Source organism: Calonectris borealis, chromosome 4 (genome assembly GCF_964195595.1).
Source record: "Calonectris borealis chromosome 4, bCalBor7.hap1.2, whole genome shotgun sequence".
Taxonomy (NCBI): domain Eukaryota; kingdom Metazoa; phylum Chordata; class Aves; order Procellariiformes; family Procellariidae; genus Calonectris; species Calonectris borealis.
The window spans coordinates 36,885,099-36,903,809 of record NC_134315.1 but is presented as its reverse complement, the minus strand read 5'-3'; the positions used below and the strand labels follow the sequence as shown (position 1 = coordinate 36,903,809).

The following is an 18,711-nucleotide window of genomic DNA, read 5'->3' as shown; positions in this document are numbered from 1 at the left end:
CAGTAACTTGAACAACATGGCCCAGGTGGCCCTAGGTTGTAACATGGCCCAAGCTGGTTTTAGTACTCCAGGCTCTGCAGCCACAGGGCTTCGGTACAGGGGAGGGAGCAGGGCAGGCTCTGCCCCTCAGGAGGGTGCTGCAGAGAGGTGCTCCCTCCACCTGAGCTCCAAGCCACTCTGAACTGAGCATCAGACACTGCCACGGGGCTGATTTAGAAACAAACAACAGAGATCAGTCCAAAAAGTTCTGAGTTTATCCGTCCACCCTGCACTACCTCTGCTTTCACTATGGCCTGCAGTTTCTAGTGATACTGTTCCCGCTGCAAACTGCAGGCTCCTTACAGCTGAAGCAGTGCGAGTGTGCACCCCATACCCTAACATGGTAGCTTACGGATACCTGGGCTCCACAATTTCTTCACTGCGTATGTTTATTTGTCTTCCTTCATGCTGCCTCTGCTCTCAAGAGTGCTCTACTGTTCACACGCCCCTCCTTCATCAGCATGCGTGCAAAGCCATGCCAATACAGTCATACAACCTGCAGGTTCTGAAAACTGCACATTTTATTGAACTTCTTCCTTCTCTTTGAAACAGGGCTCGACTCCTGTCTAATAAATGCCAATATAAGGACTACATTCATATGCTTTGTCTTTGGCAACATGCAGAACCTGCTTCTCTCCAGTTTTCAAGCATAATCTTCACTTCGCCCCCAGCTACTGTTACCAAGTAGATTTCTGCCATTTTGAATAAAACTAGTTTAGTTATTTTCCACAGGGTGAACAGAGGCTGCATAGCAAGTTGCAGTACCTGGCAATGCTCACTTCAGTAACAGCATACGCAAAAGACAACTTTCAGATGTAGTAACCAAGTGTTATCACATACCTTTATCAATCTCTTGTTCAGAGTTCTGGACACTAAAGAATATTTCTAAAATCAGTGATAAAGCTGCATTGCAATACCCACCTAAAAAGCATTCAAAGTGCAATATACAGCATGGAGACTATAAAATTTCCAACTAAAATTATGTTATTTGTGAGATTGTAAATTATTCAGAGTAGCATAACTTAAAATTTGGCTTCTATCAAGAACAAGCGAGACGTAAGGGCATGATAAATTTATCTAAATATGATTTTTTAAAATGCAGTTTTAGCATTTTGAATAGTTTGCAGTATGAGCACAAAGATGTATCAAGGTCATATAATATAGAGGAAAAACTATTTCAGTTCCTTTTTAATTTAACTGCAACATTTTTTCTAAATGCTTCAAATGAATTCTATTTTAAGCTACACAAACTACTGCGCTGCTTAATAACCAGACTCTCGCTCTAGTCCAAAACTTGTTCTTTGAACACCATGCACTTTTAACAGATTTCTTCCCTTTCTTTGTTCTTGTGATTCTTTTTTAATACAAGAGATTCTAGTCTTCCCAAATGTTCACATTACCAACGTAAAAAACTGTACAAAACTAATTACTGCACGCCCCCTAGAAACAACACAGTAACAGATCCCACTGAAATTCTGCAAGTTTCTGGGGACCTTGGGAAATTAAATTCACATAACTGCTGCAAATGCTTAGACCCAGCTATATTACAAGCATATTTGACAAAAATTTTAAACAAAATGCTTCATCAGTATAGATTACTGGAAGAATATTATACTTTAAAACCAAATCTCAGACATCCTGATGATCATTTAAATACTCTCTCATGCACTCAGGTCTGGGCTTACACTGTTCTCACTTGAAGCAATGTTCATGCCTATGCAGTTCTGATGAACGTTTCATGCGGACTGGGCAGGGGAGAGGGGAATGTTTGCACTTTTTTTTTTTTAAATGAGTATGGAAAAACCTGGAAGCAGTAACTCAGAATAAGACTGGCTCCCATTTTCCCAGACTAGTTACTTTCCACCATTAATAATCCTGTCCCATTTAAACTTCAAAATACCCAGAGTAATTAAGCTGTGTTGCGCTTGCCAATTCAGAGAGGCACTTGGGAGTAATATGCATGTTAATCAGGAACATTAGCTGCCAGACGATATGAATTCTACTTCTCATTACTCAATCTTTATTATTATTATTTAGAATTGTTTTTCAGTTTTGGGAAAAAAAACTCTCCCCACCCCTCCAAACAGAGATTCATCTCTGAGAATACTTATTCTGAGCTATAATACCCATTTGTTTGAGGGATGAGACGAATGCTTCCACAATCACCAGTTATGAAATAGCTTCTTGCTCTCAGGGAACAAATAAAGATATAGAACATCATAATTTCAACTGCTTAGCAACAACTCTTCTAATATCATGTTCTGACAAGTGGTTGTAGCCTTTTCTAGTCTGAAAGAGTTGCTGGAGCACAAGGACTGTCAGAGATGAGAATCAGCTCTACTTTTTTTCATGGCTAGCTCTGCTTTTCTTAACATCAGAAGAATTTCCATACAAGTAAAATCGTCATTTCTACTCATAGGAAAGTTAAATGATGCACACAATATATTTTGAATCCCTACTCACTATAGGCTCAGTCTGGCAAGGCGCAAAGTAAAGAAAGATGAAACATGCAGTTTTAGTCATGCGAGACCTACCGCAATACTGCTGTAGACTATAAGAAGCTTTCCTCACCTGAGATCAGCAGATTTCTTCAGCCAAGCCTCTTTTATTCTATAGATTTTACTACTGAAAACTCTGGGCCATGAAAACAAGCGCTGAGGCACTGTGTAGACCTTAAAATATGCACATGAGATCACCCAGTGCATTCTCACCCCATACAATGAGATTTGCAATGAATGCAGTGAAAGAGATACCAAGTTCTCTCTCTCAGACTTCATTATTAAGATTTATTAAATCTATTGGCAAAAAGCAACCACTCAAGTGTTAGTAAAGATTATCTGTTATTTTCCTCTTTCAAATACCTTTACTCAACTTTATGGTATTTTAGAAGGCAGACACTTAGTTCAGAAAAAGAATTTCAAATAATTCTGTTTCATTATCAAAAAGGTACCAGAAGTTTAAATATATGACTACTATTTATCATGTAATGTAGTTTTGGACTGCCTTTCAATTTCGAAGGTCGATAACCCAGCATTTTATCAGAAAGGTTGGTGTTTTAATTTTGATAGTAAATTGTGGCAAAGTCCAATAAATCTTGATTTCTCAAAATGCATGTGCAGTTTTATTATTCAATTTGTAATATATCAAACCTTATTTAGAGATTCACCCTGTTTGTATATGTTACTTCTCGGTATATGCACACCGACATATACTCATACACATGCTTCTTCCTTCCACTATAGAATCAGTACTATTTACTGACATAAGAATTCAAAGAATTAGATCAACAAAGCTTAATCACAAACCAGTTTTAAAAATACATGTGGCACATTAAAACCTCATTCTCTTCTATTAGAGTTCAATTGTTCTCAACAATATACAGATGACATACTTTGTAAAAAGAAAAATTAAAAGTCACCTTTCAAAAGCTGATTCAGGTCCATGGCATCATGCAAGACTTTTCGACTATATCTGCGATCAAACTCGGAATCTAATAAAAAAAATACAGATTAAGATTGGATTTCCCAGCCCCACAGGTTTTAGAAATTTTGAGTTGTACTTAAATTCTTCAAAATTACCATATAATTCTTGGTTCACGTTTTCCTGTCTTTTTATTTTTAGTTTCTTATCATTTGATGCTGCAAGTTCAAAAGACTGGATAGGACTGATGTCTGGAGTTGACAGAGGTGTTACGTCAGTCACTGTGTCTTCAGACTCCTCTAAGTAGTCACCGAGCTTTGGTTTTCCTTCTACTAATTTCATTGCTGACTTGAATTTTTGCTTTGGAGACAGAAGAGCATTCCTACAAGCATTCCTCTTTGAGGAAGAATGAGATGAATCTGATAAACAGCTATCGGAATCTGTATCAGAACAATCTGTATCTGAGCTTGAGGATGAGGACGAGGAGGAAGAGGAGGAAGAAGAGGAGGAGGAGGAGCTGATATTGGTATATTTTTTGCTAGCCTTTTTTATGTTGTTTGATTGCTTAGCTGACTTTGGTCTAACTTTCTGTTTTTTGCCATCGTCACTACTATCTTCTTCATCTGTATAATAATCTTCTTCACCTTCTTTAACTATTTTGGGAATTCCAGCAGGAACATTCTCCTGTGTTCCCCTACTGGCTCCAGATGTACCTGCATTCTCCGCAACTGGAGAAAGTGACAAAGATGAAGCATCTTCAAGATGATCTGTGTTTTTTTCTAGGGACTGAGTCTTCTGCAAATCTTTCTGCTTTTCTTCACTTTCCTCCTCACAACACTTTGCATCCTTTGAATTAGAAATTGTATCAGGGTCTGCAAGAGCTGCCTTTCTACTTCCTTTCTCTATACATTCACCATTTTCTTCAGCTTTCTTTTTCTCTTCCTCAAAATCACTGTCAAAGAAAGCATGATCCACTTCACCATCTGATACATCTTCAAACTGGTCCATACTGAAATATGACGTGCCACCTGCAACCATCAGAAAAGGTTTCCAAAGGTTAGCATAAAACCAGATCCAAGTACACTTTTAGTATAATAGTTTTGTTCTTTACTCTTTTAGCTCTAGTAATTTATAATTCTGCAATTAATTATGTTATGTTGCTAGGGACAACTCCGTAGTGAGTTCTATGAAGAAATTTAGTGCCACCTTATTGTACACAGTTTACATGTTAAACCAAAAAGCTTTTCTTTAAACCAACAAAAACCATCACAATATCAAAACTTTCACTCCTAAGGAAATTAGTCAAACATTGCTAGCGGCTAAAGAGTCTTAACTATTACAAACAAGCAATTGAAGTGTCTTTTTTTGTCCCATTTTAAGCTAGAGCCACTAATGAGCTATCATTAGTTTGGATTTTATATTAAAGACCTTGTTTGTATGTGGTGGTCATCATCTTGGCTGACATAGCCATTTAAACTGCAGACTTTCAGCACTTAAAATAGGAGCAATTCCAATTTACATCAAAAGATCCACGGTTTTATAGGTTAAATTGTAATAGATGCAGGGTGTGTCTGTGTCAATGTTTTAGTTTGGATGAGGAGCCTGCTTTTCTTGACGGTCCTCTGTAACTCACACTGCATAGTACAGTGAGCAAACTTGATTCTTTCAGACGAAACTAACCTTCAAAGTGTGCTCCAGGCATGAAACTAGTGCACTTAAAACCAGCAGTCACCATCCAGTCCATGGGACCAGATTATGGCTAGCCCAAAGGAAAAACCCCAAATACATGTATTGTGGCTATCAGGTCCTCAGCGCTAACTGTTATGCTCTACAAATCTGCTCCTATTGCATTATACTTCTTGCAGAAATATATGGTATTAGATTCTATGCATGTGGCAGGGGGGATATGAAAGTTTCCACTCATTAGTAGGATATACACAGAGTTAAAATAAAAAAAAAAATAAACACCCCACAACCAAACAAAATTAGCCAGTATCAAAGACTACTGTTCCCACCTAGCCAGCAGTACTTTTCTCTTACTATTTACAACAGTTTTTATATAAATTTTGTATGCTGCAATCAATAAATACGTAACCTTCTTTAGAGCCAAGGAAACAAAAAACAAAGACAGTGGAAGCAACTATACAAGGCAGGAGAACCAGAATATTCTACAAGATGGATGGTCTCCCTTAAACCACATATAGTTTGTTGCCATGGCAAACAAAGGTGAAAAAGGAATTCCTAAGCTTGCTTTGAAACTGCAAGACTACTCCCAAGAAAGCTTCTAGCTAAAATTTCTTCAAAATACAGAATTTTTAAGTCTATGTCACTCAGTTATCTTGCCACTTCTCAAATAATACTCAGTTTTAGGGGAATTTGAAAAATGCACTCCAAATACAAAAAGCACAACATAAACCTTAAAAGCAGAAGGTGTGGAATCTTGTGTGGTTTTAAGATTCACAAAGCCAAAGAACCGAAAAGAGACTTAATAAGGTTAGGTGTTGTATAAAGCTGAAAATGCTATTAAACAATAGAAGCAGAGGTCAACTTTGGTACCACGAAGAGAAACTCTTTAAAGCACCTAGCTCTTCCAAGAGCAACAGAACAAAGGAGTAAAACACCTGCGAACTCTTGATTTGAAATGCTACATGGAATTTGGAAATTTTTCATATTCATGTCACGACTTGCGATCCCTGGCTTCAGGCAGGTTGCATAGTCTGCAACACCCAACTGCCATGTGAATTCTTGGAAGTTTTCCTAGACCAGCTACCTAAAAGGATAATGCAATTTAATACATCCAAAACATGCACAATAGAAAAAAAAAAAAATCAGAAGAAAGTAACACATTATTTACATTTAATTTTCTACCTCATGTAACCTAAACCAGAAGGAAACCAAGAAGAATTTTTTTGCATTACCTGTAGATTATAGATCATGAATTATTTATTTCGCAAGTACAACTTTGGCAAAGTCAATTCTATGAAGAAAATGAATATAGGAAGTACAGTGTTAAAATTAGAACAAAAACCTTTCTTCTCCATGATGCAAGGCACTAGCGTCTCACCAGTTCGTAGCTTCAGATAGATTATGACTGATTGGTAAAAGTCAGCATGTGGTGTATTTCACTTGTTTCAAACACATAGATTTGATATACTGGTAGCACTGTTGTACATATAAGAGAATAAGGGGATAAGGCAAAAACCAGGTCTGCAGGTGGATGCAGACCAACTAGTACAGCTTGAAATATAAAATTTTGTTGAGTGTAATACACACATCCATGTATTTTTAGTTTATGTAACGCTACTCCTGCAAAGGAGACTAAACTAACAGTATCTCATCAGCTATAATGTAATACGTGGTCACACCACGAGTTCTCAGATGTCCCTTTTCTGAACACAATCTCTGAAGTGAGAATGAGATATAACTAAAGACAGTGGCAACGGGCAGAGTAGAGGTGGCAAAAGATGGTAAAAGATAGCAAGGAGCCTGCACACTCCTTTCTACCATTAGCACCAGCCAAGGAGCACACATCTTCCCACTCTGCATGACTTAGGAATAGCTTACCTGCCAGTGGGCTGTTTTCCATGAAGACTGAGCCGTAACTGATTAATGGACAACAACCACTGTTACCAGGAGAAATGCAGTTTAGCAGTCTGACTCTGCCCAAGGAGCAGCAGTTTTAACACCAGTCACTTCATTGCCAAATGCTCCTTCCATTTTTCTGGCACAACCCCCTAAGGACTTTAGCCTTCATCTTAACGGAAAACAGACATGCTGTGTTGGTCAATTTCTCTCACTGACACTCTTAATCATTCACAAACTAAACATTAATTAATTTTGTAGTTTCCAGTAAAAAGAAACAAGAGGAATAGATGAAGAGATGGTATTTTTGGTTCCTATTCCCCTCATGCATCTAGAATGTCTTTAAGGGAGCTGGAATTTGCCAAGAAGCAGCAATACAGAAGAAGTAATTTTGCTGATAAACCATGCCTAAATTAATAAATTGGCTGTGCGTGCACACACACACTCACGCCCCTTTATATACAGGGCAGAGCATAATTTTATTTCTCTGAGAAGTAGAGAGTTCTGCTACATTATCAATTGTTAAAATACAGAATCAACAAATGATATTCTGAAATGCCAAGAAAACTCTCATTAGAGTCAAATACTTATCATTAACTGCTAATTCTAATGACCACTGTATTTATTTACAAAAAATATATGCTTTCTGTGGCTTTCTGCCATGAAACCCTCTAGCACAAATACGATCAACTCAAATGAGCAGGCTGGCCATTAATTATTTGTCAGATCTTTTTTTACTGTAATATTTCCTCTCCCCCTGTAATCCTCTACCTCGTTCCCCTTATTTCTTGTAACTGTAACACCCACCATGAGTCTGTCTCTTCCTCACTGCAGTTCCTCCTAGTTTATACCACCTTTTAATCCCTTCACCTGTAAACACCAAGCTTGACCCATTTAAGATCAGAAAGCAGTGGCCAAGCAGCCAAGAAGAATATGCAGTCTGGCTGTCAGGGCAGTAGAGACCCACACTTTCTCGTCAAAAGGTGGACTCACTGAGCATCTGACTACCTACCAAGACCACATCTGTTCTCACCAGCCAGCCACTGCAAGAGCAAAGACCACTCAGCTCCTGTACAGGCCAACCACCGCCAGCTGCTGCACTGCCCAAAGGACAAGCAGCATTTTGACATCCTTCTCCATGTTAAACAAAGATCAAGACCTTATTCACACTTAACGTATCAAGTGTTTTTCCCCTGCCAACTGCAAACCTGCCAACTACAGCACCACCTGAAATATTTTTGTAGGTAATAGCAGGCCTTTAGGCATGGCTGCAATATAAAGTATCTTATACAAAGGTAGCATAGTAAATAAAAAGTGCTATAGTGAGTACAGATTTAGATGTGGTTTTGTGTTTGAACATACACTGCCTTTTGATAACATTTTTTGAATATTAGAAACTAACACTTATGAAGTACATTAAGTACCTAGTGAAAGATTCAAGGTGTTTTAACCTTGGTTAAACCTTAACATTATCCAATCAATTTTTCACTTTTTAAAATGCAGACCATCTGAAATACATGCATCAGAGAGTACTGAAATAAATCACAGAAAAAAAGAAAAAAACTCAACGCTAAAGTACAAGCAGTGATCAACTTTCTTTTCTTTTAAGAATTCTACTTTCATAATTGAGGAAGAGGGTGGTTCATATAGGGATGAAAGCCTTTTTTTTTTCCCTCTCTGTTCATGCAGAACACCACACTCTCTGAATTTGTATGCTATACATCCTCTGAAGGCTTTCAGGACATCTTAAGATTCTGGTATCTAACAAAAGTGGAAAACAAGCCCCTTAAGCATGCTGTGGGCCAAATCAGAAATTTCTGATGTTACTGTGTGCATACTGTGTATCACCACAAAGGCCACAATACGGCACAGCTATAGTACACTCAAAACAAGTCAATAATATATTTCCTGCAACAAAAAGAACAGACATCATCTTAGGATGTATTAACAAACATATATGTAAAGTATCAGAAGCAATAATAATGTTGTATTAAACTCCAATAAGGCACCTTCTGGTTTAGGGTTATTAATTTTGTTTTGTAAGTATAATTGATACTGAAAGAAGTAACCATGCAGGCAACGCTCTCCCAGGCTGTACAATTAGCGCTCCCACAAACAGCACCTCTCCTTTCAGCTGGAAATTTCTACCTCTTCAGAACAGGGACCCACCCTCCTAATCTCAGTGAGCAGAAACAAGTGTTTGAGAGCAAGGGGTTGGAAGGTTAAAGGGTTTTAATTAAAAAATTTATACTATCAATAGCAGATGTTCTTTAGGACATTCTAAAATCCTCTGTTGACTCATTATTGCCCCTCTGTCAGGGATCCTGTCCCCTTAAATCTGCTGACTGCCAAATCACCTCTTTGTATGGTGAACTTGGGAGAGGGTGAAAATGCTAAACATCTGATTAACATCTGATTAACATTTTCAAAAATAACAATCATTAAACAAGTTACCATGTAAAAACATACTAGTTCAAACCCCACCCTCCTCTTTCTCCCTCCCTTCCTCATTTTTGGCTGAGGTTTAAAAAAAAAAAAAAAAGGACAAATTTGAAAATGTCTAGAAGAGAGCAATAAAAATTTTAAGACAATTAGAAAAGTCCAACTTCTGAGGATTTGTTTAGCTTAAAGGAGGGGAAACACAGGGAAACATAAGTCTTAAAACCTGTAAAACAGACTAAATCAAAACTTAGTTTGTTCTCAGATATAATCACCAGTGGTAAAGATCAACTAGTGCAGCTGCTTCCAGCCATGTGACAAACCACACATACCCAGCCCTACCTACCTCCTCCTTAATTACAGCTTGCATTTTTGCTACTAAGAAACCACAAAGCATGCAAAGCAGGAAAAATACCTCTCAGGAAACTATTTCCCTTGAAGGAAACCCCTAATGATTGAAACAACCAGCCTGTTTAGTAGATATTCTAATTTTCCAAGCTCAGAGCACAATACCTGCTACAGCTGTTCTGCACACCATATGCTCTCCCAACTTGGGCACCAATTTCCCCAATCCAAACCGTGACTGGTTCATAACCAATCTACAAAACACAAGGCCTCAACCCGAGCTCAGAATAAACTCCAACACTACAAATCTATCCAAGCTGTGCTCCTCCACACAGTTACACATCCTGCACTACACCTATTGCTACACTCTGAGGTGGAAGAGCTGGTTGAGGCACAGGCAAGTTACTCTGCAAAACACCACAAAGCAGACATGAGCTGGAATTAGAATCATAGAAAAACTTAGGTTGGAAGGGATCCTCTGGACATTATCCAGTCCAGACCACTGCTTAAAGCAGGGTCAGCTTCAAAGTTGGATCTAGTTTTGCTCAGGGCCTTGTCCAACTAAGTTTTCAAAAACTCTAAGGATGAACACTTCATGTTTTATGTGGGCATCTGCTCCAGTGCTTATCAACCCTCATCGTGAATTTTTTTTTCTTTAATCAGAATTTTCCATGTCACATCTTGCAACTATTAACCTTCTATCTTTTCATGGTGCACCTCCAAGAAAAATCTGGCTCTGTGCAGTTACAGGTAACCATGTTGCTGCTGATTAACCAGCTAGACATAACTGCGTGGCGGTGAATCCCTTTGCCCAGATTACAATCTACATGTAAGTATTTACTGCTGATTCGTGACAAACTTCTGGTTGGCTCAGGAGACAGTAGTAGACTTGCGCCTGAACTGAGTAATCTGAACAGGCCATGGAACCACCGTTTGTCCCTCACAGACCAGATCTGACAGGACCTAATTCAAGCTCAGATCAGAACTACCATTGTTTCTAGTGCATCTGAAACCAGTTGTCCAGCTGATTCTCAGCTGGCTCTCTAATGCCTTTCACCACCTTTTTCTCTCTCCCAGCTAGAGAAGAGAAGGAAGAAATTTTTTTACAGTGGGAGTGGTGAAACACTGGAACAGGCTGCCCAGAGAGGTGGTAGATGCCCCATCCCTGGAAACATTCAAGGTCAGATTGGACGGGGCTCTGAGCAACCTGATCTACTTGAAGATGTCCCTGCTCATTGCAGAGGGGTTGGATTAGATGACCTTTAAAGGTCCCTTCCAACCCAAACTATGCTATGATAAGAGGAAGGAGGGAAGACCTGCTACCTCAAATCTATGGGGTCAATATACCCAGCTGTGGCTGCCCTTTTTCCTGTATTTTTGCTTGCATTTGTTTGTCTGGATTGGTTTGGTTTTTTCCTGGTTCTCCCTGCTGGACAATTAAGGAAACAATTTTTCCCTGTATGCTGTAAGACATAGTTTAGTAATTCCCAAACGTATGACAGGTTAGCCCTCAGAACAGCAGTTCTGTCTCCAAACAGAGGTAGGCCCACTGGAGATGCTCCAAAATACTTTGGAGTCCTTTTAAAATGATTCCAACAGAAAGCGCTGAGTCTCCTGGCTATTTCAAGCAAGGATTCAGCTCAGCAAATGGGCACTAGGAAGTCCTGGAACAAAGTCAATTGTCATCATCTGTTAGAGCAAATAAAAGCACATGACCACCAGAGTGCCCTCGATGACTGCAGGACAAAGGCCTTCAAGTTAATGTACAAGGGAAGAAAAAAAAAAAAAACAACATAGGTCCTCTTGAGCCAGAAATAAGCCATTCCCCTACTATGAAAAGCTGAAATACATTATGCTAAGGGACGTGGATCTGTAGCTCCAGGAATTCACTCATACACACACATTAAATGTCTGTTCTTCTGCAAAGGTCACCTCGTGACTTCATGAGCAGAAAGGCTGGGTCAGAGACTACTGAGGTTAAATGATGGAAGTGATGATGCCCATCAGGCCTGCCTAAACACGCCGCAGCTACTGGCTCACTGCTGAGAATCCCAGGAAAATCACCAGCAAACCCTACAAAACCAGAGGGAACAGAAGCAGCTTACAATCAAAATAAAAAAATAAAGACAAAGAATCATACATTGTTTGATAAAAGAATCAGCAGCTTCTGGAGGAACTTCCTTCATAAGGTCCTTCATCTCTACAAGCGGAAATGATGTCACCCATATCAAAGTCTCATGGGCCTACTGCCATACCCTGTTCCCCACTATCTGGAAGAGTCCCACCTTCAGTTGTCTCAGGGACCAAAAAGGCAGCAAGATGCCAGGGGGAAACTGGTCATTGGCACTGACCCTTCCCAAAGCGATCCATTGCCACAGTGTTTCTGTAACATAGACAAACATTGAACAGTTCCTGGAAGCAAAGTTATTTGTATACAGGTATGAAAAGCCCAGAAAAGGACAGACTCTACTGCCAGGTATTGAGGGTGAAGAGCAAGGTAAAAGGAAACCGAGTTTTCGCTCTCCTGCTATACTGGTCCATAACTACGAAGAGTATCTCTGCTTGATACCAAGATTTAAATACTGGGGCAATTTGCATCCAGCCAGGCTATTCACAACTGCTATTCACAACTCCTGTCACCTATGCCACAGAAGACTATATGCCACCTATCCCGCAAATTTTGAACCTGGCACTGTAGTCCATGATGGCACGCAAGAAAAAGGAACAGAAATCCTCTTATTAAAGCAAAACTTCAGCATATCTGCCATGTAAAGGCTGGTGTTACTTGTGCCATCATCCTGGTGCACCAGTCAGGGGATTACCTGCCTGTGCCTTCCCTAAGCTCTAAGCACACCACTCAAACACCAGATCAGCTGCTGCAGACTGTTGGGAGTCGGGTATTGCCACCTTCCAAATGACAACTGATACATCGCTTCCCCTACTCCATGTAAGCAATGCTTCTGTATTGATCACCTGTCTCAAGAAGTACAGGCCAAAGATGGCCCAGACCTCAGCAAAGGGCTTCGTGTACATCTTCAAGCTCTCAAACCACCACTGAGCATTCCCCATTTGAAACTACATGGAGGCATAAAACCCTTCTTTCATCACAATTCAAAAGTAAATGAGAAACAACAATTCTTTCACCAATATTTGTACAGTATTTGCACTTTCCCACTACTCTCACCTTGTAACAGACCAGTTGTGTCCAGCCTGTGCTCCTGCCTCATTCATTGCATGCAGTAGAGGTATGGCCCAGAAATGCTTAGAATCTACAGGTGCCCATCTGCTACTGTTGGGAAGCCAGACCTCAAAAATAAATCCATAATAGAGTTCAAGAGCATTGAAAGTTTCATCCAAGAGCTCACCATCTATATTGTGCACATGCCACTTACCTTGGCATTTTCTGGATTTGCCTCTGAGCCAGTCCTGAAATAGACGGCAGGACCACAAAGGAAGCAACTACACCACTTCACAAACTATTGACAGAGTTCAGCAGGTAAATCACAGCATACTCCAGAGTATCAGGCCATCCCTACCAAGTGGTACAACACATGAACTGTCTCCAACAACAGAAACGCTCACTGAACTAGAGGTTTGTTCATGCTTCTAATGTTACGGATTTAGTATGCTTAGTGACCTGACTGCAAGAATAGGCATTTCATCAGCATTTCCCTCAACACTTTGCATCGATGTGCTTCCACACAGATAAAATAGATGAGTTTTGTGACCACAAGATGACACCTATTATCACAGTTTGGAAAATACACATACAGTTTTACAGAGAAAGCGATCACATTCTCCACAGCCACTGAAAGTAAGATGCAATTCTTTTAATTTTCAGTGAATGTATTTCTATGCGAGAGGAACAAGCACTGTCTGGTACAGATGAGCAGGGGGAAGTATTGAAATTCACTCACTAAATCAGTATGGAAAGAACAGCTTAAACAAATATCACTTAGGAATAGTCCAAGTATATTTATGTTTCCTCAGAATATGTGTAGGGCGTAAATGAGGTAAAGGCCTCTTGAGATCCTCTCTTGCATTATATTTTTATGACTTGTTCATTTCTTCAGATAAGAAATATCAGTAAGGAAAAGCAGATAAAATGCTGAAACATAGGGCTCTCTTAAATTCAACATAATATGGGTTTCCTGGAGTTCCAGTGTTTATTATGTTATTACAATGAAACATTTCAAGAATGACAAATGCCCATCATTGAATTGTGACTTAAACATCAAATTGTTGGATGGAAAAAGCCTTAGCCAAGGAACATACGTCATGTTTTAGACCATTACTATCACCAGTCTTGGTTGCGCATAAGACCAGGAAGCAAAGAATGAAAAAGCTTTAAAAAGCAGCTCTCGTGGAAGCACTAAGGTACATCCATCATAATAACGGTCTGCCTATCTCCCATGAATTTAAGGAGATACCTAGGCTCACCTAGGAGCCAGCTCACTTTCAGACTCTTACCTCTAAGCTCCAGGTATATTATTATGTCATCCAACTTGGCAGGCTTTAAAAAGCTTGTAGATGCTCCTGTCACCTATGCCACAGAAGACTGTATGCCACCTATCCCGCAAATTTTGAATGACTCCTTAGAGAAGCACCGAAATGTGTGGCTGAATCGAGCCTCTAAAGGGATTGGCCAATCGCACTTTCAAAGCCTGAACAGGCTCTGCAGTCCTGATGGCCTCTGAGCCCATGTAAGTCTTATGCAGAAACATGGGACCCTCTGAATGCCTTTTAAACATGGGTAAGCACAAAAACAAAACAAAAATCCCAGTAGGTCATCAAAGCTTTAAGTCCCAAGAAAAGGAAGGGAACGTGCCCAAATTCTCTCCTTTTCTCTGGTCTCTATTCTACACCATTACACGGATTATCTAGGCTGAGAAAATACAAAGGTACAACATATGCACTACAAACAAAAAAAAACAACAGGGAAAAGTGGTGGGAGAGCTTGAAGCATTCCAAAAGCCAACTCCAAATTTTTGGAAATTATATTTTTATAATGCCAATTATTTTACAAACCCATTCTTAAGCTAATGTCTGGTGACTAGTTTTCTAGTAATGATGACTTCATTTTAGTCTTCAAATAGCTCCTCTGAAGAATTTAACTTTGTGGAACTTTGTTCTCTCTCCATTGAGAACTCCTGAGAGCACTTTCTATCCAAGAAAAAGAGATTAACTATTTTTTCACAGAAGCAAAAATGTGCACATGCAGTCTATGCTTTATATGGAATACCTCATAACAGACAAAAGCAGGGATACAAAAGAAATTCAGCACTACTCTTTCTGTTATATTCATTCTATCCCACATGGTTTTCCTGCTGTTTCTATGAATGTTGCATAGAAATTTTAACCACACAGTTTTTAAATATATACATGTCAAATGCAAACACTAGATGCTTTTTATATATGTTTTATAGTAAGAATGAACAAGTGTGAATATTTGCATACTGTAATAAAACCAGTTTCTGAAAAATTTTGTTTAACAGAACTGGAAGGGGAAAACTTCAGCAAGGCATAAAAGTTACACGACCTTAAATTATGTTGTGCCACAAATCATGCTGAATTAATCACGCCCAACCAAAACACTTCACTAAACTCTATTCGAGCATCACCTCAACACGCCCTCCTAGTCCAGTAACTCTAGGGTTGGCACGCACGACACAGTAACTCGCTCCCAAAGCCGACGACCACAACGCCAATGAGGGCCGGTGTCTCGGAGGTGCCTCTGAAGAAAATCTTCCACCTCTTTTCCAATCCCCCCGAGGAGCAGAGAGGGCAGGCACAGCACTGAAGCGGGGCATAAAATCCGACTCGCGGCGGCATGACTAAACTCTGGTGGCTCAACGCCAGCCGAAGCCCTCCAAATATAGCGCGCGCGGCATGCTTGGGAAACACCTACGTACGTGTTGCTCAGGCAAGGGCGCAAGCAGAAAGACAGCAAATTTAAAAATAATAAATATGTAAATTATATAACGATTTAAAAATAACATATATATATACATACATCAAAAAAAACCAAAAGAAAACAAAACACGTCTCCCACCTTGTTTGATCTGGCAAAAATTACCACAGGCGGGGGAAGAAAATACCTATCACCCCCTCCCGCCGCCGCCCCCAACCGCCACACACCCGCTCTCCGGACACCTTCTGTGGGGAGGAGGCACCGGCGACCCCCGGAAACGGAGCAGCGGAGGCCCCGCTGCCGCCAGGCCGGACTCGCAGCCCCCGGAAAGCAGCAGCCACCGTCTCCCCCCGACTCCCGGCTTTGTTGTGGTAACCGCGCAGGCAGCCGGGGCGGATACTCACACACACGGGAGGAGAGAGAAAGAGAGAGGAAGGGAATGGGGAAACGCGTAGCGCTGCGGCCGCCGACTAGATGCCAGGCTCCTACGCGGCCCGCGCCAGCCCCCTCGCGTCGTCGGGCGGGGAAAGGCGGCGCCTGAGGGGGGCGGGAAGGGAGCCGGGGGCTGAGACCTCCCGGTGGGAGGTCCCGGCCGCCGATTCCCTTCCCGCCCCCCTCAGGCGCCGAGTCTCCGCTTCCCTCCCGCCTCTCTCGGCTCCGCAGGAAGGCGGGAGAAAACTGGGACTCTCGCTGAGGCGATGGCGTCCCATGCTGAGGTGATAGTGCCCCAAGTTGAGGTGATGGCCCCTAGGTTGATGTGACAGGGCTCCAGGTTGAGGTGGTAGGGTCATATGCTGAGGTGATGGTGCCTCGGGTTGAGGTGATGGGGCTGCATGCTGAGGTGATAGTGCCTCAAGCCGAGGTGATGTGGGGTTCCAGACTGAGGTGATGGGGCTCCAGGTTGAGGTGACAGTCCCCAGATTGAGACGATGGGGCTCCAGGTTGAGGTGATGGGGTCATATGCTGAGGTGATGGTTCCTCAGGTTGAGATGATAGTGCCCCAGGCTGAGGTGCTGGCACTCCATTTTGAGGTGATGGCATCCCAGGTTGAGATAATAGTGTCCCAGGTTGAGGCCCCATGCTGTGGTGATGGTTTTCCATATTGGGGTAGCAGTGCCCCAGATTAAGATGATGGTGCTTCAGGTTGAGATGATGGTGCCCCATGTTAAGGCAACAGGGTCCCAGGTTGAGGAGATGGGCCCCCACATTATAGTGGCAGAGCTGCTGCACTGAGTGACATATCCTGAGGAAATGGAGGGGGAAACTGATCTGGAGGGCTTCTAGAGACATCTGACCCAAATATTTGGGGTTGGATCATGACCTTTCCCTTAGTGACCCTGATCTCAGCATCCTTGAATCTCAGTATAAGTATTGCAGAAACATGGATGAAACCTTCAGGGAGAGTTTCATTACTTCTAGCACTGATTAGGTAAGTGGTGACTACCTACTAGTGATCTGCCACCGGGAAATGGTACTGTCCTGTGTAAAGGTGGAAAAGGTTTCAGCTCTTTAGAAGGGGTCAGTTGCAATATCAGACCTTGGCATTCTTTAATAACAGTAATGTTACTTTTTAACAAAGTAGGAAAGAATTATGTGAAAAGAAAGACTTCTAGATTACTGATCCACGCATTCAAAATTAAAAATTCAACTTTACTTTGGCCCCATTGTTCATCATGAAAAAGACTTAATGACATGATCATATGTTTTTTTCCAAGCATACTGAATTCTGAGTTGAATAGAGGCTGTGCAGTCAAGACAACTGTTGTGTATATGGCCCTATTTCACTTGGCACATGAACACACACACACAGAGGCACATATGTGTGTGTGTGTGTGTGTGTATGCACATATTTTTAAACACATATAGTGAATGTGTCAGAACACAACAAGAAAAGAAAGAAAATCTCTTGATTAAGACAATTGAATGTCTCTATGTTAACTAGAGTCTAGTCCTACTTGTGCTACACAGAGTTTAATGGAGGTTCTGCAAATTATGTAGACTAACTTTTCATACTTGATCATATATTCCATTCTTATTTTTCTGGAACCTTACTCGACTCACTTGAAATGTTGAATAATCACAACTGCAGCTCAAATCAATGGAAGATGTATTTGGAAAATGTCAAGTGCTACAAAATGCTCAAAAAAATTTGTCTTAGGTACGTCACATCGGATACTAAATGGGTGCTTTTGTCCTTTTTTTTCTTGTGTGTCAGGTTCCTATCTGCAAATAGGCAAAATACAATACCATTGTCTCAAAAAGGTGTAGTGAAAAATAAAATCAGTTAATATTAGTGTAATTTACATATTTTGTAGAAATGTGGGCAACAAAATTAAGAGCTATCATCTGAGAGCAGTTCAGCTAATTTTCAGTAAAGGAGGAATGGTACCTAATGGAAAGACAGTATATGATCGTGTAAAGTCTGTATTGTAATGTCTTTATGAATGACATTCTTGTAAGGAGGAAAAAACTGTAAGTAGAAGTTTTGCAGTTGTAATATATAAACATTGTCTGCTTTTATAGAGACAGATTCTTTATATGGTTTCCACTGAAATGTGTCTGCATTTTATGTTTTCAATCGAGTCCAAAGCATCTACTATTGCAGGGAAGGTTTTAAAAGGCAAAAAAGGTTGACAATTTTGAGCCTCTTCATTCTACAAGCCTTTGAGAAATAATCACAATCATTTTCTTGAGTTTCTTGAAAGGCGTCAGATAAGATTTAAGATACTGAGAAGTATAACAGACAATTTCTTTTTCTCTTGCTCTATTAGCTAGGGTTCATGAAATCAAAAGCATCCACTATCCAGTAAATTTGTTTTCTCTCTTTCCTATGATTGTTTCTAACAGTTAGTTATAACTCTTCCATACCACCAGGTTTAAAAGTTCATGAGCACTTCTGGTTTTGTGACTGAGAGGCTTTTAGGAATTTCTATAAACTCTTGACATGACTGTAACTACAGTGTAGCACCACAGCG

The 18,711-nt window shown here is 40.5% G+C and overlaps 1 protein-coding gene across 1 annotated transcript in view; it reads right to left on the bottom strand.

Annotated features, from left to right (window-relative positions):
- The window catches only part of CFAP97 (cilia and flagella associated protein 97), a 36,016-nt gene extending 19,776 nt beyond the window's left edge, over nt 1-16,240 (bottom strand). Inside the window, exons 1-3 of the mRNA XM_075149231.1 lie at nt 16,141-16,240; nt 3,618-4,487; nt 3,458-3,529 (exon numbers count right to left, since the gene is read on the bottom strand). Of these exons, the coding sequence (XP_075005332.1) occupies nt 3,458-3,529; nt 3,618-4,467 (922 nt within the window). The 5' untranslated portion in view covers nt 4,468-4,487; nt 16,141-16,240. The remainder of the gene's footprint in view (nt 1-3,457; nt 3,530-3,617; nt 4,488-16,140) is intronic.
- Nucleotides 16,241-18,711: the final 2,471 nt, after the last annotated feature.